The sequence below is a fragment of the Lissotriton helveticus genome, chromosome 8, assembly GCF_964261635.1.
Source record: "Lissotriton helveticus chromosome 8, aLisHel1.1, whole genome shotgun sequence".
In the NCBI taxonomy this organism is placed as follows: Eukaryota; Metazoa; Chordata; class Amphibia; order Caudata; family Salamandridae; genus Lissotriton; species Lissotriton helveticus.
Window position 1 is genome coordinate 941,502,726 of NC_136069.1, and position 23,538 is coordinate 941,526,263.

Genomic DNA, 23,538 nt, shown 5'->3' on the forward strand with positions numbered 1-23,538 from the left:
CGATAGTTATTTTGTCAGTTGTTTTTTATGTGCCTTCTGTTGCAGTTATGCTTCAAGTCTGCTCTGCGGTGGTTAGCCTTCCGCCCACCGCAGGCTCTCCAGCCGGTCTATTGCACCGGGCTCTGGATTATCAATTGGACGTGCTCCAACTACGCCTATGCTGTATGCCCGTTCTGATTAAAAGCAACCAACATGTTTCATCGCCATAAGTTACTTTACCGGCGATTTCATCAGGGTTTTTGTTGGGTCAGCGTGAATCCAGCACGTCTTTGTTCTCCCTTTATTGTAGTTAAAGGGAAGTGAAGTTGCAGGGTGAGCGGAGGCCACAGATGCACATCAAATCGATACCGACCGTAGGGCAGTCCGAGGAACCCATTAACTGATAAAGGGTCCGTCCTTTTCAAATTCTTCCACGGGGGCCTGGTAGGCTCAGTCACACAAGGCTACCTGGTACAATAAAGGGAGAACAAAGACGTGCTGGATTCACGCTGACCCAACAAAAACCCTGATGAAATCGTCGGTAAAGTAACTTATGGCGATGAAACATGTTGGTTGCTTTTAATCAGAACGGGCATACAGCATAGAATAAAGTTACAGTGGCTAGTATAGCACAGCTCTTTTTATGGTGGTGGGACCAAACCTCGCACGCAGGAGGTTGGGTGTACCGCTATTGGGTCACATACACGTATAACACATAGAGTTTTTTCTTTTGCACAGCGTTATCCCTGTTCAGTTTCAGGTTGGCAGTCACTGATGATGAGAACGTGAGGATCCAGGAGAAGACCAGTCTGCCATATGCTTCCCCGGGTGTTGCTCCCGTGAGGCGCTGCCAACCTCCCCTCCCCTTTTTTCATTAGAAAAGGATAGAGTGAGGTGTAAGATTAACACATGGATTACATGCATACACATACCTTGTTTTTAGATCACCAGCTATTTTTCTAAAAGTGTGACTGTCATTAGCACTAACAGACAGAAGGCTGTAACATACCCTCTGTTGAGTTAAACAAATTTACCAAATAACTAGGGGTCCTCAACCCCATAATATATAGGGACAGGCATATGAGAGTTTTTGATGCAGTGAGTGGGGGGCAGCCTGTATAAACGCCTGTCCTATCCCCCTCAGGCCCCTTGTTGTTTATACTATGTCGCCCTTAGCCAGTGTGAGCCCCAAGAAAAGAAGATGTCTCTTATAGATGTTCCCTCCTATATCATCAGTACTGTGGAAGAGGGTCAGGCATGGATCATCTTGGAGGTCCCACCCCAGCACCCTCCCCAGGCAGGACAGTACCCCCGACCAAAAATGACGTAACACTGTGCAACCCCAGATCGTGTGTAGCAAGGATTCGTCGTCAGACTGGCGTCTGAGGCATGCAGGTGACGAAATAACTCCCTTCTTCCAGAGGCGGAAGCGAGTATAGTACACCCGATGCAGGTATTTGAACTGTATCAGTCTATATCTAGATGGCCCTGCTCAGCCCCTGGGACTAACAAGAGCCTCGGTCCAATCATTGTCAGAAAGGGTCGGTATGTCAGCTTCCTATGCCGCCCGTGTCCGATGCAGGTTCGTCGTAGTGTGTGTTGTCAACGTCTGATAAAGCTGACGGATTTTGTGTTCCCCAGATCACCCATCAACAGTCTACCCACCAGGGGATGGAATTCTGGCAGAGTCGTAAGGTCTTTAATCAGGGGAGAGAGAGCATGTCGAAGCTGGAGATACTTATGGAATTGGGATTTGTGTAGGTCGAACTCCTCCTGCAGCCTTTGAAAGGATTTAAGCGTGGGACCGCGCATCACGTCGCCCAGTGTCGAGATCCCAATCGTATCCCACCGGCGCAACCCAGGCAACGCCGCGACTGATTGGAGGCACGTGCCTCGCCAGAGGGGCGTCTCACACGTCAGCACACCCCACCAACCCATAGACTTCGAAACACTTCTCCAAACCTGAATCACAGTACGACAGGCCAGGGGAAGGGCGTCCAGGGCAGAGGCACTATACAGGAGATCTAGCAGTGGATAGACCTCCAGAAAGAGCCACTCTACTACATAAGCCGGATCATCCTGCGGATTATACCACCATTCATTGATGACCAGCAGTTGTGACGCCCAGTAGTAAGATCGTACGTCTGCAGCCGCAATACCCCCACAGTAAGTAGATTGGACGCAGGTCGCCAGAGCCACCCGGACCGCCCCGCCATCCCACAGGAAGCCGTTCAAGAGAGCATTTACTTGACGAAACCAGGACGGCGGAATGGAGTAAGTGTAGTTTTGCAATTTGTATAATAAGCGCGGCAAAGATACCATTTTAAAAATCGCGGACCTGCCGTAAAAAGACAGGGGAAGATGGGACCATACCGTCATCTCCTCCCGGACCACAGGAAGCAGAGGGGCCATGTTAAGCGACCACGTCGAGGTGGGATCCCTGGTGATATAGACACCAAGGTATTTAAACCCATCCTTTGCCACGACTAGCTGGGAAGCCCAGTCCTCACACCCCTGCTCCCACATATCGGAAAAAGCGTCGATTTAGACGGATATGCGTGGAGCCTCGTCGTCTCGCCAAACACCCGTAGTATCTCCAACACTCTCGGACCCGTGACCCTGGGGTCAGAAAAGAAGAATAGCTCATCGTCCGCGTAAAGTGCAATTTTATGTGTGTATTCTGGGGACCAAACCAGACCCCTATAGGTCGCATCCAGGCGTACCCATGCCGCCAATGGTTCGATGGCCAAAGCAAAAAGAAGCGGGGACAGAGGGCATCCCTGCCTTGTCCCCCTCCGGATACGAAAGGGGTCCGAACGATACCCGGCCACCCTCACTGAGGCCGCCAGGTCGGTGTATAGGAGTTTAACATAAGCTCGAAAGCGTGGACCAAGATTAACTGCCTCTAGTAATTTAAAAAGGTAAGACCAGCCCAGGGAATCGACTGCCTTGTCAATATCGGCCAGTAGGACCGCTGCAGGACGTCCCAGTCGGTGGGCCTCAGCCACGGCGTTATGCGCGCGACGTATGTTATGCCTGGTGGAACGATGCGGCATGAAGCCTGACTGGTCCGGGTGGACAAGATCCAGAATACAAGTGCGAAGGCGATCAGCTAACACCTTCCCCAACAACTTCGGCTCAAAGTTCAACAAGGATATGGGGCAATACGAGCCTGGGTCCTCCGGCGGTCGACCCGGTTTTGAGGAAGACAACGATTTCGGCATGCCGCCAGCCTGGAGGCAGGATTTCCTGCTCGAGCGCCTGGTGTAGTGCACTGAGAAGGTGAGAGCCAACGGTCCCCATGTGAGGACGTCGGAAGTCGCCGGGGAACCCATTGGGTCCGGGTGCATGGCCCGGGTGGATGTTGGTGAGGGCGGCCTGTAATTCGTCAAGAGAGATAGGTTTATCAAGGGCGTCTCGCTGCTCATTGGATAAACGCTTAGGAGGAATATCTACAAGGAAGGCATCTATGAGCGAATCCGCGAGTTCCTCACGAGCATCGTATAGAGTGGCGTAGAACTCCGCAAAGACCAGCACCACCGCCCCCGGGGAGGAAGCACAAGGCACCTGTAGAGGATCTGAGTATCAGGACCTGCATCTGGGCGGACCGCGCCTGGCAGAGTCTGTGGAGCATCTGGCTGGATTTATCGCCCCATTGATATATCCGATATTGTGTCGCCAGCCACGCTTCTTTGGCATTATTTGTAAGCAGCTGGCGCAGCTGCTGCTGAACATGAAGCAAACTGCGGCGGGCACTACTTCCTGAACCCCTCACCACCGCCTCCTGGGGGTCGCGCTGTCACTCCTCCAGCTCTAGCATCTGCGCCAGATGACGTCTCTTTTCCCCCGTACGATAGCTAATATCCACCCCGCGTATCGTGGATTTAAAGGCTTCCCACAACGATATCTTGGACGTAACCAACCCGACGTTCGAGGCACAGTAATCATCCGTAGCACGATGGAGCGCCTCCTGATACTCGGGATCCCGAAGCAACCATGGCCACATGCGCCAGCGATAGGGGGGCCTGCTGGTCTGTAAACGGAGTATGAGCTGGGTGGTTGAGTGGTCCGACAGGCCTCGGGGGAGGATGGAGGTGGACCTGACCCTATGTGTGTAGCTATGCGGGAGGAAAATGTAGTCTAAGCGAGAGAGCGTGGGATGTACTGAAGACACATACGTGTAGCCAGCCTCAAAGGGGTGAAGGGCCTGCCAAGTGTCCAACCAGCCCAAAGTGTGTGCCAGGCTGTTAAGTCTGGATCTAGGGGGGGAAGCAGTCTGAGGCTGTGCCCGCCACCTATCCAGAGAGGCCATAATGTCATTCCAGTCTCCTCCCAGTATAACAAACACGTCAGGGAGTTCTCCCCAAAGCTCCGTCAGTCTGTCCACAAACGTCTGGTTAAGGGGGGGTGGGGAGTACACACTGCCAATTGTCATCTGTTCACCCGCTAGCGTACCTGAAACGACCGTTAAGCGGCCGCCGGGGTCCAGCCATTGTCGAGTAACCTGGAAGGGGACCCTGCGGTGGACAAGTATCGCTGTGCCGCATGCGCCCTAGAGAAGCCAGAATGATAAACCAAGTGGTAGCCAAATCTGGAGAGGAACGGGGTCATATTGCCTAGTAGATGAGTCTCTTGAAGGAGCATAATATCTGCAGAGTAGCGCTTGGCCTGTGTCAGTACCGCCCGCGCTTGACCTTATTCAGCAGGCCCGTACATTCCAGGACACTATATTGAGGTCTCCCTTGAGGGCATCTCTAGCCGTGTGAGTCATGGGCCCTACATAGAGCAAAGCGCGGAGGTCTATGCAAGCGTGTGAGTTGGTGCGGTGCAAACAACATACAACCTAAGTGAGAAACTAACTGTCTAACCCCCCCTCCCCCCCTATACTTCCTGAAACATGGGGTATCTGTCGCGGCAGAGTCCCGTCCAGGCCCTCCAACGAGAAGACCACAGCGGACCCTCCAATGGATCCCCCCCGACCCACCCCCACCCATCAACTTAGACCAAGAAGGCGAGTCTGGTCCGACCCAGCCAGAGAGAATGGAGCAATCCCTTCAGCGTAGCGTCCGGGCACAGAGTGTGTCATCCCCGCCGACACCAGAAGGGAGTAGAGTAGCCAACAGAAGCACAACCCCAGAGTACTTCACTCCGCTGCATCCGTCTTATCCTGAGATCGCCAATTGGAGCGGGAGCGGTGCCGCCGGTGAGGGCCATCTCCGTCCTGACGGCCACTCTGGAGTGAGTTCTGAGAGGAGTCGGAGTCAAAAGGCGTCGGAGTATGCGGCTTAATATGTTGGCGTTCATCTGTCCAAGCGAAGACCTCCTCAGGGGTGTCAAAGAATTAGGATTTGGATTGAAAGAGTAATTTCATACGGGCTGGGAACAAAAGAGCGTAGGAAAGGTTCAGGTCATGCAGTCGCCGCTTCGCAGTCACAAAGGACTGTCGCTGCTGCTGGACAATCCGAGTGTAGTCAGGGAAAGCAATGATTGGATGGGACTCAAAGACCATTTTCTCCTTGTGTGTTCGGGCAAAGCGCAGTATGGCATCTCGGTCTGCGTAATTAAGGAGACGAGCGATGACAGGGCGTGGGCGCTCGCCCGGCTGTGGCCTCCGAGTCAGGGCTCGATGTGCTCTCTCGGCCATAAAGCAGGATGAAATGTCCTCAGCTGGAAGCAGCGCCCTGAGCCAGTTTGAGAGGAAGTTCCCCATCGAGGACCCCTCGCATCCCTCCAGAAACTCTACTTAGCGGATGTTATTGCGGCGGGCCCTCCCTTCTGCGTCCTCGGACCTAGCCTCAAGCTCCTTGGAGACCATGGCCAGCTTGTCAACCTTCTTCTGGAGGGCAGACACAGTATCCTCCACTATCGAAACCCTCGTCTCGGCCTCTGTGATCCGGTCCACCGCCTTCCGGAGATCCTGATGGAGGAACCCCACCTCGGACCCCACCGCCCCGATCTGAGCCTCTAGCGCCGTGCGAGACTGCGTGATGGCCTCCAGGAGCATCGCCGTGTCCGAGGAGACCCCCCCTGCAGCCTCCTTCCCGGCCGGGGCAGCCGTGGCAGCCGTGGCAGCCGTGGCGTATTGATCCATGGTGGGCTGCTTGTGCGCCGCCGCTGTTTTTCCCCATGGTGGGGTGGAGGTCCGCTTACCGGCGGTCCGGGGCAGCACAGTCCGCGGAGCAGCAAAGTAGGAGGAGGGCGGCAGGCCCAGCCCCACCGCCAGGCGAGGCAGAGCCCCCCCGCATTTCTGTCGAGCGGGCACCACTCCCCGGTGCCCAAGTCTCGGCCAGTCAAGCCCCCAGGCAGCCCGGCCCCGGAATGGCCCGCCGTCCGCAGCAGCAAATGTTAGGCCCACCAGCAGTCCGACGCCAGCAAACAAAACCCAGCCGTAACAAAGGAATGAGGACACCCCACCCGCGGCATCGCAGTCCTCGGGGCCAACTCCGGACCCCGCGGGGTGCTCTCTGGACGAAGGTAGGCTCCACGGGCCCCGGGTTCTTCAACAAAGAGGGGTAGGCCCCAGAGACCACCAGGACCCCGCGCCCCTCACAGGCCTCACAGTCCCCCGGGGTCTGGCCCAGCGCATGCAGTCACACAGGGGGGCCCGTAGTCTCGTAGAGGCCTCACCTCACCGCCGCCAGGCACAACAGCCGCCACTGCCAGTAGAAAGGGTGCCGCGGCAGCAAAGCGGGACCCACCTGGGGCTCATCGATGTATGGGCCCCGGTACCAGCTCCTCTCCGCCACTCAACGCTAGGGCTGCTCTCGGCTGTCTCCCCCAGGGCCTCTGAACCCGGGCAGCTTCCTCTAGGCCCAGGCCTCCGGCCGCATGGAAGTGAGGGGGGATGGGCACAGCGGCGACCTCGCAACCGCTGCCGACTGCCAGAACGGGCGCCCGCCCTGCTACAGCAGGCAGCCCCAGCAAATCAGCCCCAGCTCCGGGCGCCCACCGCAGAGCCTCCAAAGCCTGTCCTCTCGCCGCTGCTGCCTCCTTCGCGACAGCCGCGGCGGCAGCCTGCCAGTCAGGGACGAGCGCGGCAATCAATGAGAGCCCCCCCGGAACTCCGGGACACACTGTCCGGCTCCTGGCACTGTGCCCCGCAAAAGCGCCTCACTGCTGCGGATCGTCGGGACCAGGATGTATGGCGGATGATCACTCTGGCCAGGGCTGCCCGCAGAGCTCTAACGAGGCGCGTCCGTCATGGTTGGCTCCCAAGCCACGCCCCCTGTATTTAGATTTTTAACCCACTGTGCCTCACTGCCACTATCACCACCTTCAACCTTATACGTTGCCTTCACTTATATTTCTAGTGCACCCCCAGACATGGCAGTCAGGAAGTCGTGTGTCAGACACCTACAGCATGATTGGCGTCACAGGGCCTAACTGTGGCACAGTTCCATTCTAAAATCCCATGTAAATCTGAATTAATGCAAATCAGCCCACTGCTGCAGAAGGCAAAGACTCTCCTCTATCAGACTTGTCAGCAGCCGTTTAGCAGCACCTGCGCTGCTGTATATGGCCATTGCACTGTGCTTGCCTCACTGCCTAATAAGTACTAGTACTGTTCTCTGCCAAGGAGAAGCTCCGGTACTCATGGACAGAAAGTGTAGAAGTGCCGGTTTGCAGTACCAGGAATACCGGCCCATTTGAAGTACTGTTTACAGCACCATGATATACCGACAGCTTCAAAAGATTACAGTATTTTCTTAGCACAGGTAATACCATAGTTGATTTACAGCACAGAGGCTAGTAATCATCAGAGCTAAGAGAGCGGTTGAACAGACAAGCTATGCGAAACAGAACTCTAGATGAGAGATCCGAGTATTTCACAGACTGGGGGACTGAAGGGGTGAGAAGATGCATATGAGGGATTGGAGGATTTTAGTATGGGGATGATCAATTGCAGAGGAAATGTGGGCTTCAGTTTGAGTAGCCTAATGGAGTTTGTTAGGATTATAGGAGGGGAATGAGTTTTGTAGTAATGAAGCATGGTTATATCTGACGACTGCAATTTTAGAAAAGTCTAAGTCAAAGTCTGAGACAGATAGTGAGGACTCAGTGAGGGATGTGGAAGGTGGAGATAGCAGGGAGTTAATGGTATGAGCAAGTTGTGGATGTGAACATGAAGAAGAAATTAAGTCACTGCAGTTAGCAGATTTGGCTGCATTTAGTGCCACTCTGAGGTCATTCAAACCATGTCTGTAGTCACCAAAAGATTCTATGGTCCTGTCTTTGTAGTGGGCTGGGGGAGGGGCGGCGAGCTGGTGAGAAGGTACATAGACGGTAGTGTGATTTAATTTCACCATTTCATGAAAAATTTCAAAGGAGGTTGAGTGAAACAGTGGTTTTGATGTTATTTTAAATTTGGATTAAGACTGGTGTCAAACCCCAAACTCTGAAGGTGTGTCTGTTAGGGTTTGCAGCAATACCTACTACATGTAAGATGAACAATAAAGCACCTATTCAGCTATTAACTTGAGCCAAAAGAACAAAAGCTTTACATTGGACACGTCAGTGTCCCCAACAAAGATTGGCTGGCTGAGAGATCTAAAGGAGTGGGCAAAGGCATTAGAGAAATACCTTGAGATGGTCAGGAAGTATGAGAAACTGAAAGATTACTTTATAGTCCAGCCCTCTTGTATACAAAAGTTGCCACACTCACAAGATGAAATATTCCCTCGCCACGACTACGCTCACCTGCCAGTAGTGAAGGCAAGAACAAGAGGAATATGGGGAAATAGTACAAAGTAGTAGACCTTGGAAAGCGAGGAATATATTGAAATAGATAAGTACGAAAAGGGATTTAAACTGTTTATTGTGAAAATGTGGTAGGATCTAGTACGTTCTAGCACTGAAAATAAAGACCACTTAGGGAGATTCACAGTGGACTTCTGAGCCAAACATGAATTCTTTTTTTAAACATTATTTAAAATGTTATATTTGATGCATTTGAGGTTTTTCTATTTCTTCGCCCACAAAAGCAATAAAAATGTTTATAAAATGGAATGCATGGAAAGCTCTTGGTAGGTCTTTCTGTTGGGTGACAGAGGTTGTGTAGGCAGAAGATTTGAAGGGACGGCCCACAAAAGAAGGGTAACATGGCCAGATGAAGAACGACCGATAATTAAAGAGGAGTGGGTTCTTAATCAATATTTAGGTACGTACCTGGAGAGGAATAGTGCATATAGGGATGAATTTAAGTTTTTGCTTAGGGCCAAACTAAAATCCCCATGGATTATAAAAGGAGTTTTTGGTGTAAGCAATTCTATCAAGGTGGTCAATTCTGCAAATAAGTAGCCCATTGTGTTTGCTGCATGTTAGATGATGGTGATATATGTACTGCATGGAGCAGTAATTGTGAGATGAATGGTGCTGAAAGGGTGAGGCGTGGGACAAGGTCGACATAGGTACAGTTGTAGGAGATTTTTTAATAGGAATACCTATATCTTCACCTTTTTGATTGCTCCGAGGATTGAGGACCAAAGTGGGGCGTTCGGTATCTAGGGCAGGTGGAGCGGTTGTGTCTTTTTAAATCTATCCATGTCTCTGTGATTGCTGTGAAGTTTAATAGGTGGGAGTGGAAGTGGTGGGTGATAAGTGTAATTTTGTTATGAACTGAATGGACTGAATTGATTGAAAGGGATTAGGATTGTAGTCATTGTATTGTTGTGTTTGTTTAGTCAGGAAATCTAAATAAGGTGGTTGGTATAGGATATGATGACCACTTTCCCTGCAAGTCTTTCTATACATTACCTTGCATTTAATGTTACATTATAAGGTAAGTTTACAGGTTTTATGGTAAGGCAAGATGGGAGGGGTAGATGAGCAAGATGCCAAAGCTGTAGTGATGACAGGTGCACGATTGCGATGGTGTCCATGGAGGCTGGTTCTTTGAAGAGAATGAGAGATAGGAAGAGAAGGAATCTCAAGAAGGAGGGACCTTTGTCAATGCATTGAGGGATTTGTAGTTCAGAAAAGTTGATCATGGGAGTCTTGGGATTACAGTTTATCAGAGCTATACATTGTGTAAACAACTAGAAATGGATGTAGTGCTATAGAGGGGAGTACAAATTCACAACTGAGAAAACATTGGCAATTAGGGGCAAATTCGGAAAATGACCATAACAACGTGGTCAAAACACCGCAATACATTTACATCGCTGCTTTTACAACGCAAGTCCTTACAACGACTTGCGCTGGATGGCGCTATAGACTAAGGAATAGGGTGATTTACTATACCAACACCTTCTCTACTGTACGTAGGCTGGAGTTGGAATAGTAAATCACACTATTCCTAAGTTTAGCGCCCTACAGCGCAAGTCGTTGTAACGACTTGCGGTGTAAAGACAGCGATGTAATGTACCGTGATCTAAATGATTGCGTTGTAACATCATACATTCTGCGAATTCACTTGTGGGTGCAATTTCACAGGTGTTCCACATCTGGAAGGTAACTTTGACGATAAGTGGTATCGAATGCTATGGGAACTGAAATATTTTAATGTTTGCAATCTTCATGAATATGGATACATTTGTGACACAGAGTTTAGGATTCGTCCTGGAAAATTTAGCATATTTAAAAAAATAGTACTAAATTTTCACTGAACACACCCTATACAAATTTACTATGCCGCTATTTCATGTACAATGCAAATTAACCTTTCTCTCTATCTAATATTTAACAAGAAAAAACAGTAATCTTTGAATTTTTAGTTGACTTACAAACTTAATGAGTAGTGCTTGAAATGGGCTCAGTTTTAGATTATTCCACAGCGGTCGTGGTGCCTATATCTTCTGGTTTGTTCGATATGGCTTCAGACTAGAAATGGAAAAAACACAAAGAATGCAATGAACAGCAGTTGATGTAATCAAGCACTGGACCATTGTGGTCTGTTCGCCAAGCGCTAAAAAACACGTAACAGCAGTTTAAGACAATGCATAACTAACAAGAGAACCAGTATTTGAAAAGTATGGCAATAATCATGTTAAGGTCCTGCTGGATCTATACATAACGATTTAAATATCGGGTGAAGGAACGAATATAATATTATGTGTCAAAGCCTTTCAATAGAATCTACTAGACTAGAACATGGGACTCATGCCTGGAGTTTAAGGTCTTTGGACAGCTGGTGATATATTGATAGCATCTCTTGAAGGCCCTGAGAATTCAATAACCATATGGAATTACGTACTCCTAGAGCTAGTTATTGACATTTCTTATAAACTGAAATGTAATACAACTTTAAATATTGTTCAATGTATTTTTAAATTTAGCAAAATGCGAAATGAGACTATCACCCTCATAGGGTATGCTGAAATCTATAATAAAGTCTATAACAGAGAATTCAATTTTTTAAACTATCACTGATCGAAAATTAGGAAGCTGTCTTTGTCTGCTGCTTGTTCAGAATAAAATGTGATGCCAATTCTATGTGATAGTAACTTTGAACCGTAGTTAAACATTTTTTCTTAAATGTTAAAAAGATAAAGTCTCCCCTTAGCAAATGATGTGGTGACAAATAAAGGGCTACATATAAAGACCCTTTGGCAAAGCCAATAGGCCTGGTCTTAACTTTCTACAAGACTTCCAGTGAAACGATTAATAGTTTGATCCAATAACTTTCATACTACAAGAAAAGATTGAATAAGACCTTTACCAAGCACAAAATAAAAATGCGGAAACATATGTAAAAAAACATGCTTCAACTTATAAAATAACATGTTTTTTACATGTAACACTGCACTACGCACTATATCAAACAATAACAGTATAATTATGCTGCGTGAATATTAAGTTGATATCACATCATTGATTTAGAAAAGTGAAGAACATCTGTTCGTTACTAATTAGGGAAGCACACAGACAGTACGCACTGTTTCAGGATACAACATATCCCGCAGTTTTTAATATTTGCCAGGCAATTGTTAAGTCTACATCAAAAGAATTACTATTTAAACTTACTAAAAAGCTAAAGCATTACTAAAAAGGTAAAGCATTGTTTTGGGCAGGCAAAAACAACAACTTCCTTTCAAACTTTACCATCAAAAAGGATGAACAAAAAAGGTTCACCATTGCTGCAGCATTCACGCATTCTAGCTGCCCATTTGAATCCTAGACTTCTTTTTGTAGGCAAAAGGTCATCATTCAACATAACTGATAGTTTAATTTTAAATGCCTGTCCTTTGGTGTGATCCAAGATGAGAAAGACGCTCTCAACCAAGCAAACAGCTAAAGAGGTTTGACCCATTTCCACACTGAAAGTATGCTTTTCTGTGTCTGACCTAACATTTTATTGACTCTCAACCAAAGTAACTTGTGTAAGCAATATTACTAATTATATGATATTTTGATGGCTCTCTCTAATCCAAACGTAAAAAGGCACAAAATATGCTGTATATGTGCTATTTGCTGTCACTCTCTTAAGCAAGCTTGCAGGGAATGTATTAAACCATTTTTAACAATTGGCAAAGCAAACCGGTCTAGCTTTGATGTTGAGGTAGCGGCTTTGCCAAAACCTGTTTTCTTTAAATGTTTTTATTAAAATGTAACAGAAAACATTCAAAGATGGCACCCATGTTTGCGTATGTATGTATGTTTCGCCATCTTGTAATGTATTGGAACAGTCAAAATACTTTATTTCCAAGAAAACATTCTTAAAGAAATATTACACACATTGCCTAATTCATAAAAATAGAAAATTATAAATATCCTAAAACAACAATAAATGGTACGATCCATTGAACCAGACACACACACACACGTATAAATTATACAAATACAACCATATGAACATTAGAACTTCTCCATGCAGTGACTCAATACAATTCACAACCCAACTCACTTGAGTTTAAAACATTTTAAAAAGAATGGTATCTGCTTAACCAGTAACAAACAACTCATTTTACCCCAATACGTTTTATAAAGTGCATGTGTATAGCAGCTTATCACAATCTCAGGGATCTCTCTTAATTATGTTTCATTCTGTGGCAAATTGACCATCTACAAAGATATTCCTATTAAGAGATCTTCTTATTGCACTTAACATCTACTTACTAAGTAGAAGCACAACAGTGCCAGCCTAGATCTTAAGCTCCAATAGGAGAGAAAGTAACCTGAGTTGTCATGATTTTACACAAATATTGGCCAGTGCCATAGCTACATCTGGGGCTATAAATCAAATCTAAACCCACGTCCGTTAAATGAATAAATTGTAATGTATTGTTACACTTTTTCAAAAACCATTGTAAGATATTTGTTCACAAATGCTCGCATAGATGGCCAATCTGGATTTTAATAAAGTATATTAAATAGCATAGGCAATGCCAATTGGTCAGGCTTATAAATACACTGTCAAGCCTGACCTAAAAATCCATGTATGTTAATGATTGCCTCCTCCCATCTGTGCTGCTGCCAGAGAAAACACCATCAATTATGTAGTTATCTAAGACACTTTAATAGCAATACAATGGCATGTGTGTGCCCCTGAAAATTCAAGCCTAGGCAGCTGGATAAATAAACAAAATTATCACAGCTGCGTGGAGGGAAACCCTTTTTTTGTGGATGCACATATCTTCTACTCAAAACATGTACTCCTGATTCCCAACATGTGGGTTAATCCAAAGCCCTAGGTCTTTCAGGAGGCAAGGGGACGTCATCCCCCCACCAGCAGTGTGCAGAGATGCGTGTTTGCAGAGTGGTGGAGAAAGGAGGCGTGACCTCCGATAACCTCTCAGGAATCTGGCTGTGTGTGATTTACTGGAGGTCACATGAGGTCATCCCCCAACCAAAAGCGCACCAGGAGGTGCTATTGCAGAGTAGTGGAGAAAGGGGGAGGCTCTGGCTTCATGCCGGTAGAATGTACTTTTTTTATCATAAAGAAAGGGGGCCGTGTGCCTCCCCCCCCCCACTCCCCTCTCCCCTCCCTTGGCCATATTTGGCCCTGGGGATCCCATCCTCTGGGACCTGACTTTTATTTATTTTATTACATTTTTTGTTTACAAAACAAGGGAGGGGAGCCGCCTGGCCCCCCTCAGACGCAGATTACAGCTTTGAGGACCCGATCCCCAGGGCCTGGTGTTTCTCTTTTTTAAATTAAAGAAAGGGGCAACGTGCCCCCCCTTCCCAGGGCCGATTTTGACTGCGGGAAACCCATCACCTGGGACCTACCCTTTATTTTTTCAATACATTTTTTGTTTATGAAACAAGGGATGGGGGCCGCGGCGCCCCCCTCCCTGGCCGATTTTAGCCCTGGGGTTTTGCCACAATACTGGTTGCCCTGGTCCCACCCAGAGCAACCAGTTTCTCACTTTGGGGACCCCAAGGGGAGCCTCAACGCCCCGTGATCCCTGCTAGCTACCTGTGGGAGCCAGCATTGCTTTTGAAAAGAGAGAGCTGCTAACATGTAGTTCCCACTGTCCAAAAGCAATTCTGCTCTGCTTAGAGTAAGCAAGAGCATTTTCTGCTCTTGCTTACTTGAAGGAGAGCAATGTTCGCTATGGCATGGGTAAGCCATAGCAAACTGCAATGTCCCGGGGCGGGCATCCCAGGACCCTGCTAGACCGGCCCTGGGGGGCGGCAATCCCCAGGGCTATCCACGCCTCCACGAGGGGCCACGCGTCCCCCTCCTTTCTTTTATGTAGCCCCGGGGAGGTGGTGGACCCCGGGGGTCTGCATAGGACCCCTTTAATTATTCTGTATGTGCCCCTGGGAGGCTGCGGTACCCGGTGCTGCGGAGCAGGTCACGAAGCTTCCCCTGCATTGTTTTTGAAATAATGTATGAGCACAGCTCCACAGCCCCCAATTTACATTTACTAACCCGGTGTGGGGGTGTTGGTCCCCAGGGCTACAGGCGGGGGCAGCCTCCAGCATTTGTATACTATAGTAAGGTGCCGGTCCCCGTGGCAGCCGCACAGCTCCCCCACCCCTAATTTACATTTACTGCCCCAAAGAGGTGGCAGTCCCTGGGGCTGCGGGGGGGGCTGAGGGGGCCTTGCACATTTTGATTGTTAAGTGTCCCACAGAGGTGGCGTCTACGGGGCTGCGAAGGGGCTGGGTGCCCCCCCCCGCATTTGTATACTATATTGCTATTGGGAGGTGGTGGTCCCCAGGGAATTCGCACGGCCCGCCCGCCCGCCCGCCCGCAATTTTCATTTACTTTTCAGGGGATAAGCCGGTCTGCGGGGGAGCGGGGGCCTGCATTTCAATTGTTCAGTGCCCATAAGAGGTGACAGTCTTCAGGACTTTTCTAAAGCCTAGGAGGCGGGCCCCATGAGCCCCCCTCCTTCATTACCCTCATGCCCCTGGCACTCCCGGGGGCCAATAATGAACAAAGCGCAAGAGTCCGTGCTTAATTTTTTTGCACCCATTTTTCGTCGGGATCCGTGGATCACAACAAAAATAACAAAATAAATGATTTTTCTGGTCCAGTGAGACCCCCTCCCCTCCCCAAGAGGCCTAGGGGTTCAGGGTGTTTCTACCCTGCCCCCGTTTCTTTTTATATTTTTTGTGGGACTAGGTTCAACCGAGTCCCAAGATGGCTGCCAACACTTCCTGGTTGAAGTGTTGGCAGCCAATCAAATTTCAGCAGGTGTCAGAAGGATTTTGGTCTCCCGGATATATTTTTTTAACTTAAATATTTCTGAAACTGGTGAACAGATGTACACCAAATCAGAAAAAGCCTGCTTTCCGTACCAAAATCTAGCTTTCTGCCAAATTTGGTGTAATTGCGTTCAGCGGTTCGGGCTGTACTGATGTTAAAAAATTCAAAAATCCCCATAGACCACTTGACGGATCGCCCTCTTCTATCCCTCCGATATCCTTTTCTCTCCAAATAACTGAATAACATATCCACCACTCAAATTACATTCATATTTCATTATACTAATTCTCCATTAATCCTTTATGGGTTCCGGAGTAGTGTGCTACTCGCCACAAATGCGCTTCAACACTCCATCAGGGGTAACAAGCGCTATATATATATGCAGACCTTTTTCCCTCTTCTATCCCTCCGCTATCCTTTTTTATCCAAATAACTGAATAACATATCCACCACTCAAATTACTTTTATATTTCACTATACTAATTCAACATTAATCGCCAAAAAAGTGCTTCAAAACCCCAACAAGTGTAACAAGTGCTCTATAAATGCACACCTTTGCCATCTGCTAACCTTCTCAATCCAAATAACTGACTAACATATCCACTACTCAAATTACTTTCAAATTTCACTATACTAATTCAACACTAATCTTTTATGGGTTCCGGCGAAGCGTGCAACTCTCCAAAAAAAGCACTTCAACACCCCATCAGGGGTAACAAGCGCTATATAAATGTAAACCTTTTCCCTCTTCTATCCCTCCGTTAACCTTCTCAATCCAAATAACTGACTAATATCCACCACTCAAATTACTTACATATTTCATTATACTAATTCACCACTAAGGGGCCGATCCTGATGTCGGACGCCAGTCAGGAACTGGAACCGCACGACCTCTTGTCATCTGTTCCAGATCTGCAAGTAGGATGCAACCGAACGCTGTTCGGTTGCAATCCTATACTTAACAATGGGAATGAAGGGTTTCCGGATGGCAGACGGCCCGTCGGCAGCCATCCAGAAAACCGAGTCAGATTCCTTTCCGACCAAGCCCATCGGAATTGCTCGGTCAGAAAGGAATCCGAACCGCAGTGAATGATGCGGGCAGGAGGGCTGACCCTCGTCGGAATCAGGCCCTAATCCTTTATGGGTTTTGGAGTAGCGTGGTACTCGCCGAAGAAGCGCTTCAATACCCCATCAGGGGTAACAAGCGCTATATAAATGCAAACCTTTTTCCCTCTTCTATTCCTCCACTGTCCTTCTGAATCCAAATAACTGACTAACCTATCCACCACTCAAATTACTTTCATATTTCACTATACTAATTCAACACTAATTGTTTATGGATTCCTGAGTAGCATGCTACAAGCCCAAAAAGTGCTTCAAATCCCCATCAAGAGTAACAAGTGCTATATAAATGCAAACCTTTGCCCTTCACTAACCTTCTCAATCCAAATAACTGATTAACATATCCACCAATCAAATTACTTTCATATTTCACTATTCTTATTCAACACTCATCCTTTATGGGTTCCGGAGTAGCGTGCTAATTGCCAAAAAAGTGAATTGATGCCTTATCAGGGGTAGTAAGCGCTATATAAATGCAATTACAATACAATTACAATGGAGGGTCCTGACTGCACCCGAGGCCCTGGAACTTTTTCCTCAGGAACACAAAGCATGGAGATGAGGCAGGGCTGCCGTATTGACTGTGGGGGTGACTAACACATTTGACCTGTCCAGCATCCGTGTCAAGGCCGGTGATTAATACTGGCGATATTGAAATAAGGCGCGAAACCATGAAAAAATAGCATCCCTTGATGGAGGCCTATCCTGCGCTTCGGCACAGGACTGCTTGTGGCGCCCTCAGATGCAGTAGTCTTTTAAGTCCCCAGGGTAAGCTTCTCTTGGAGTTGTGTAGGGAAAAGAGATCTGCTGACATCCACAAGATAGGACTACCTATTGAGGAAATCCTTCAAGGTTCACCTATGAGGTGACACCATTGTCTGCTGATAATCATAATGTGGTCATAATTCAACATGGGGAAAGATAGCCCCCCCCCGACAAAGCACCTGGACAAAGCCACCAGCTTCACCTTCTCTCGGACATCACGTCCAGTTAATCAATCAATCAGAATACTTGTAGAGCGCACTACCTACCCGTGAGGGTCTTAAGGCGCTGAGGGGAGTGGGGGGGGGGGGGGGGAGGGGCGCTACTGCTCGAAGAGCCAGGTCTTGAGGAGTCTTATGAAAGTAAGTAGGTCTTGGGTCTGCCGTAGGTGGGTGGGGAGGGTGTTCCAGGTCTTGGCGGCGAGGTAGGAGAAGGATCTGCCTCCGGAGGTCGTTCGCTGGATGCGGGGGACAGCGGCGAGGGCGAGGCTGGCGGAGCGGAGCTGGCGGGTGGGGGTGTAGAAGCTGAGTCTGCTGTTCAGGTAGGCTGGTCCGACGTCGTGGAGAGCTTTGTGCGCGTGGGTGAGGAGCTTGAAGGTGATCCTCTTGTCGACAGGGAGCCAGTGTAGGTCTCTCAGGTAGTGGGTGATGTGGCTGCGGAGGGGGATGTTCCAGATCAGTCGGGCGGATGCGTTCTGGATGCGTTGTAGTCGACGCAGGTGTTTTTCTGGGATTCCTGCGTAGAGTGCGTTGCCGTAGCTCAGCCTGCTGCTGACGAGTGCCTGTGTCACCGTCCTTCTGGTTTCGGTCGGGATCCACTTGTAGATCCTGCGGAGCATGCGGAGGGTGTTGTAGCAGGAGGAGGAGACGGCGCTGATCTGCTTCAACATGGAGAGGGAGGAGTCGAGGACGAATCCTAGGTTGCGTGCGTGGTCGGTGGGTGTTATTGCTGTTCCCAGTGTAGTCGGCCACCAGGAGTCGTCCCAGGCTGAGGGGGTGGTTCTGAGGATGAGGACCTCCGTCTTGTCCGAGTTCATCTTCAGCTGGCTGGGATGTATGACATTACAACGCATGATTTTACATCGCATGCTTTTACATCGCAGTTTTTACAAAGCATACCATTACAACGCATAGCGCTTTTGGGTGCTGGATAGTGAATAGTTTAATTTACTATTCCAACTCCAGTCCCTGTGGACACTAGGGAAGGTGTTGGATAGTAAATTAAACCTATTCCCTATCCTAGAGCGCCCCCCAGCACAATGCGTTGTAATGGTTTGCGTTGTAAAAGTTGCAATGTAAAAGCACTGCGTGGTAAAAGTTGCGTTGTAAAGGATGTTTCCCGCTGGCTGCTCCTTATCCAGTTGGGGACAGCCTTCATTCCCTCATGGAGGTTGGTTTTGGCGGTGTACGGATCCTTGCTGAGGGAGAGGATGAGCTGGGTGTCATCGGTGTAGGAGATGATGTGGAGGTCGTGCTGGCGGGCCACTTGTGCGAGGGGGGCCATGTGCGTCGGGATGAGCCCTGGGGGACACCGCAGATGATGTCGGTGGCTTTGGATCGGAAGGGTGGGAGGCGGACGCTCTGGGTTCTGCCGGAGAGGAAGGACGTGGTCCAGTCGAGGGCCTTCTCTTGGATTCCGGCTTCTTGGAGGCGTGTCTTTAGAGTTCGGTGGCAGACCGTGTCAAAGGCGGCTGATAGGTCCAGGAGGATCCAGGTCCAGTAGGCAGATGGATGGATCTCACAGCCGCATTGTCCAAAGATGCACACTCCACATACCTTATACTACAAGCCATACAATCCTGAAGACACATCCTGGAAACTAAGATCAGACAGGTGAGTTTGGATATATTGCAGCTTTGCCAAGACTTACGAAGGGCTTTTGAGACATTCAGTGTAACTGAGACCACAGTAACAGTGGCAGAAGAATCGATCGCAAAAATGAAGGAAAAACTCAGTGCCCTAACAGAAGTAACAAGGACATTAGAGATGGTGCAGAAGCCGCCATCTGGACACTTCTGAACTATAAACATGTGGACAACATTTTAACTGCTGCCTGCAGAGCCAAAAAAGTTGAATTCGAATCACAGACAACAATCCTTCTAGATTTCATAAAACATATTTATAAAAATGTGCAAGTCCTTTGAGGAAGTAAAGCAAAAGCAACAGGCTTTAGAGCTCCAATATATGCTAAGGTACCTGGCTTGTTTGAAGGTGATACAAAAGGGGATGATGGACGGAGCGTTTGAACAAATCAAACACTCACCCCCAGTCAACTGATCTGGGTTTAATCCATCACCATTCTTTAGTTCACTCAGCCACCCCAGTTCAGACATGGCTATATGCAAATCAGTCTGACCCTGTGCCTTGTGGGAACAGTCCAGCCCGAACTGCCAAGCCATGTCTTCCCTGGACCGGAAACAAGCATCCTGGGACCGGTTTCGGATTCATAATCCTCATCAGCCAGGCTATCTTGAATCCAGTGGCCAAGTAAACAAGGGACTCACGTCTGAGCATACCCTGCCACACTTAGGGCGAACAAAGCGATACAAAAGGGGATGATGGACGGAGCGTTTGAACAAATCAAACACTCACCCCCAGTCAACTGATCTGGGTTTAATCCATCACCATTCTTTAGTTCACTCAGCCACCCCAGTTCAGACATGGCTATATGCAAATCAGTCTGACCCTGTGCCTTGTGGGAACAGTCCAGCCCGAACTGCCAAGCCATGTCTTCCCTGGACCGGAAACAAGCATCCTGGGACCGGTTTTTTCTTTGTTTGAAGGTGAACTTTCAGAATTGCTCTTTCTTCTACACACCTCAGTAATCTTGGGAGTGGACGGAGAAGAGAGCAAAGAGGAGGAGGCAAAAATCCTCCTCTCGCAAGGGGCGAATCCAACGTAGAAGCGGCAAGGCCCAATTGGAGGTCCAGATAAGGTAGGTACAGATTGAGATGGCGTAATATGGAGAGAACAACAGCACCAGATTCCGATGAGAGTGCCGGCAACAGAATAGAGCTCTCAAGACAAACAACAAGGGGGCCGGAAATCACATTAGATCTCAGATGTCACAGCATTAAGCCAATATAGCCAAGGACCAAGAACAATGAGGCAACCTAACTCTCTTGTTTCAGGACCCATGCCCTCTTCGTCCCTAACATATTCGGATAGTCCTTGGTAGGGGCTAAGTTGCAGAGGGACTTGCTAAACACTCAATGGTTCTCCCTTAGAGCCAAACCCAGCTCAGAATTACATAGCTCCCTTTTTGTTCTCAGTTAACGGATTGGGTGGTCATGGGGTTGGAGGGAGCTGATGAAGGAATATATTCAACCTTATTTTATCACCCGACCTAGTTCGGCTATGGGCCGTCAATTACAACAGATCCTTCACGTTCCGAAGTATAAGTTTGGAGGGGAGAGTTTGTTTAGATGTAAATAGTTAACACAACTAAAACATTGAATGGAAAATCCTGAAGGTTCAGGTGGGAATCTAGACCCATTGATATTCAATGGCAGAGGATAACTTAAACACACTATCCATGAGAAAAATGTGGTGCTTCTCTACAACGTGAATGGACTCTGTCATAAGGTTAAAAGAGGTGCAGTGCTAAGCAATATCGCACTGCTATATATTCCTATTACAAAAGGCACATGTGATCTTTGTCCCTGCCTTAGCAGATACAGTTTTACTCCAATAACTTCACTAGGGGTTTAGGAGAGGATCTTGAGGTGTAGCAATACTACTGCCCAAGAGTTTGTAAATGATGGTAATGCACAGATAGAAAGATAGCACTGTATAACCAGCCAACCACAATGTGTTCCTTCTATGCACCATCAACTGTGTCCTGTGATCTCATGACAAAAATTGGATCAGTCTTCGGGGGGGCATCACCTAGCTTGAAGTTTATTGGAAGGGACTTCAAAGGCCTGATGAACTTCACAAAAGACAGGTCAGGACCAACCTTAGTGACGATCCCTCACACCACTCCTCTAGCTGACCATTAGAACCATGGGACTATGCGATGTTTAGTGCCAACACAACCCACAGGAAGGGGGGGGGGGTTACATTCTTCTACGAGTCTCATAGTTCCTTCACCACATTAGATCACTTACTGGCATTGATCTACAACGTGGATGCGCTAAATCTATATCGATACATGCCTAAGGTCTCTCTAGTTATGCACCAATTGAGCGCCAGCTCTAAGGCACGCCACTAAGGGCCCTATATCAATGGCCAATGAGCCCTTGCTCAATCAAGAATAGAAGGGATAGAGATACATTAATGAAAGAAACATCACACTACTTTGATACAAACTAGGGAAGTATAGACTCACCCATAACACTGTAGGAAGCCTACAACTAGGTAATAAGGGGCGAGGTTATTAACTATCTAACACTGACGAATATTTTCCTTTAACTTGTTTAGGGTGTTCCTTTTTGAAACCTTGTCAAAAGTATTAACCATATTTATTGTATAGTGATATGAACACATAGGTTCAGTGTATTGATTAACTGGGTATTCAGTAAAATGTTTTGAATCACAATCAACCACCTTTTTCAGTTGTGTTGACTTCTAACAGAGGCCTAGGGGGGTTGATGTTAAGGGCCCAACCCCGTAGTATAGTATTTCAACTTTTAGAAAGGTGGCATTTTCTGCTCTTATCCCTGCGTGCCTGCAGCATGTCCCCAATACACGTCTGAGGAGGATGACAGCTGGGCTTTGTGCATTCCCTCTCGACGGTCACACACAATGGGAGCTTAGGTATGACTTAATGGGTCATCCTGGGAGGATGGGATGGAGGAGCTAGGACAACCTCACAGTTACACCTGAATAGGCTGTGTTCTGCTCCACACAAAGGGCTGCATTTCCCCATGTAGCGAATCTGGAGCCAGGGCAGGGAGGGAGGACCTTTGTGCACTTCAAGGCACTTCTTTGAAGTCTCCCCCACTTCAAAGGCACCACTGGGTATACTAACTGGATTCTGACCCGACCATTTCAATACACTTTTGAACCTGAGGATACCCTGCTAAGAAAAAGGACTGCTGTACTGCTGAACACAAAAGACACACAGATGATGGACGTAATGCGGAGCAAATCAAACATGTACCCCAGTCAAGAGATAAAGGTTAAATCTATTGGTATTTTGCTCACCATGCCACTGAAGTTTAGACCCAGCCATATGCAAATCAGTCTTGACCCTGGTCCTTATGGGAACAGTCCAGCCCGAACTGCCAAGCCAAGTCCTCACTTGACCGGCAACAAGCATCCTGGGACTGGTTTCAGGCCATCACCCCATATCAGCCAGGCTAGCTTGAATCCAGTGACACAGTGATCCCCTGTCCTGAAGGACTGCCACTCTGCTGGACTGCTGCTCTGGAAGAAATGCGTTCTTGCTGGGCTGCAATCGTTTCCTGGATGAGAAGGACCGGACCTGCCTCTCTTGTCCACAAAACCCAGAGTGACTCCAAGGGCTAACTGGCTAGCCTCCTGGTCCGAAGTCTCAGGCACATAAAAGACTTTCAACCACCATGATCCTACACCTGGGCCATTGTGTAATGAGGTTCATAGGGCCCATGTACAAACGCTCCCATTTTTACATGTTCAAGGTTAAAGTTGACATCATTTTATACAATGACTTTTAGCATATTTTGCTTGCATGCAATAGTGTACTCAGTGTTTTGCTTACAAAAACATTTCATCGTAGGCACATTATCATACAATCACACATTTTGGCCAAGGACCAAGTACGCTGCGCAAACTGTCCTTGCATATTATTGACTGTTCGAAGACCGTTCTGAATTGGTAGAATAAACAATGACAGCTTGATCTGAACTCAGGCACAGTGTGAATGGGTCTAGTTTTCATTACATAAACTGCCCAAAGCCTTTGTCGCAAGGGAGTATTTCCATGGATTGTTGTGGGTGCCCCACACCTGAATATTGTCCCAATTGAATCTCATCACCATCCTGAGAGGGACGGCGGCCTGTTCTACACCAGACTGGCTTCCAGATGAAACCCGCACGGAGGTAAATGGGGAGTTAGACCACTCCAAGGTATCTGGCAGAATCGCATTCATCCAAT

General features: G+C 48.0%; 1 protein-coding gene across 2 annotated transcripts in view; it reads right to left on the reverse strand.

The window, feature by feature from the left end:
- Positions 1-23,538, reverse strand: part of APOO (apolipoprotein O) — a 670,501-nt gene that overhangs the window by 34,740 nt on the left and 612,223 nt on the right. For both annotated transcript variants that reach the window (XM_078657783.1, XM_078657784.1), the window contains exon 8: positions 10,701-10,797. In XM_078657783.1, the coding sequence (XP_078513909.1) occupies positions 10,741-10,797 (57 nt within the window). In that variant the 3' untranslated portion in view covers positions 10,701-10,740. The remainder of the gene's footprint in view (positions 1-10,700; positions 10,798-23,538) is intronic.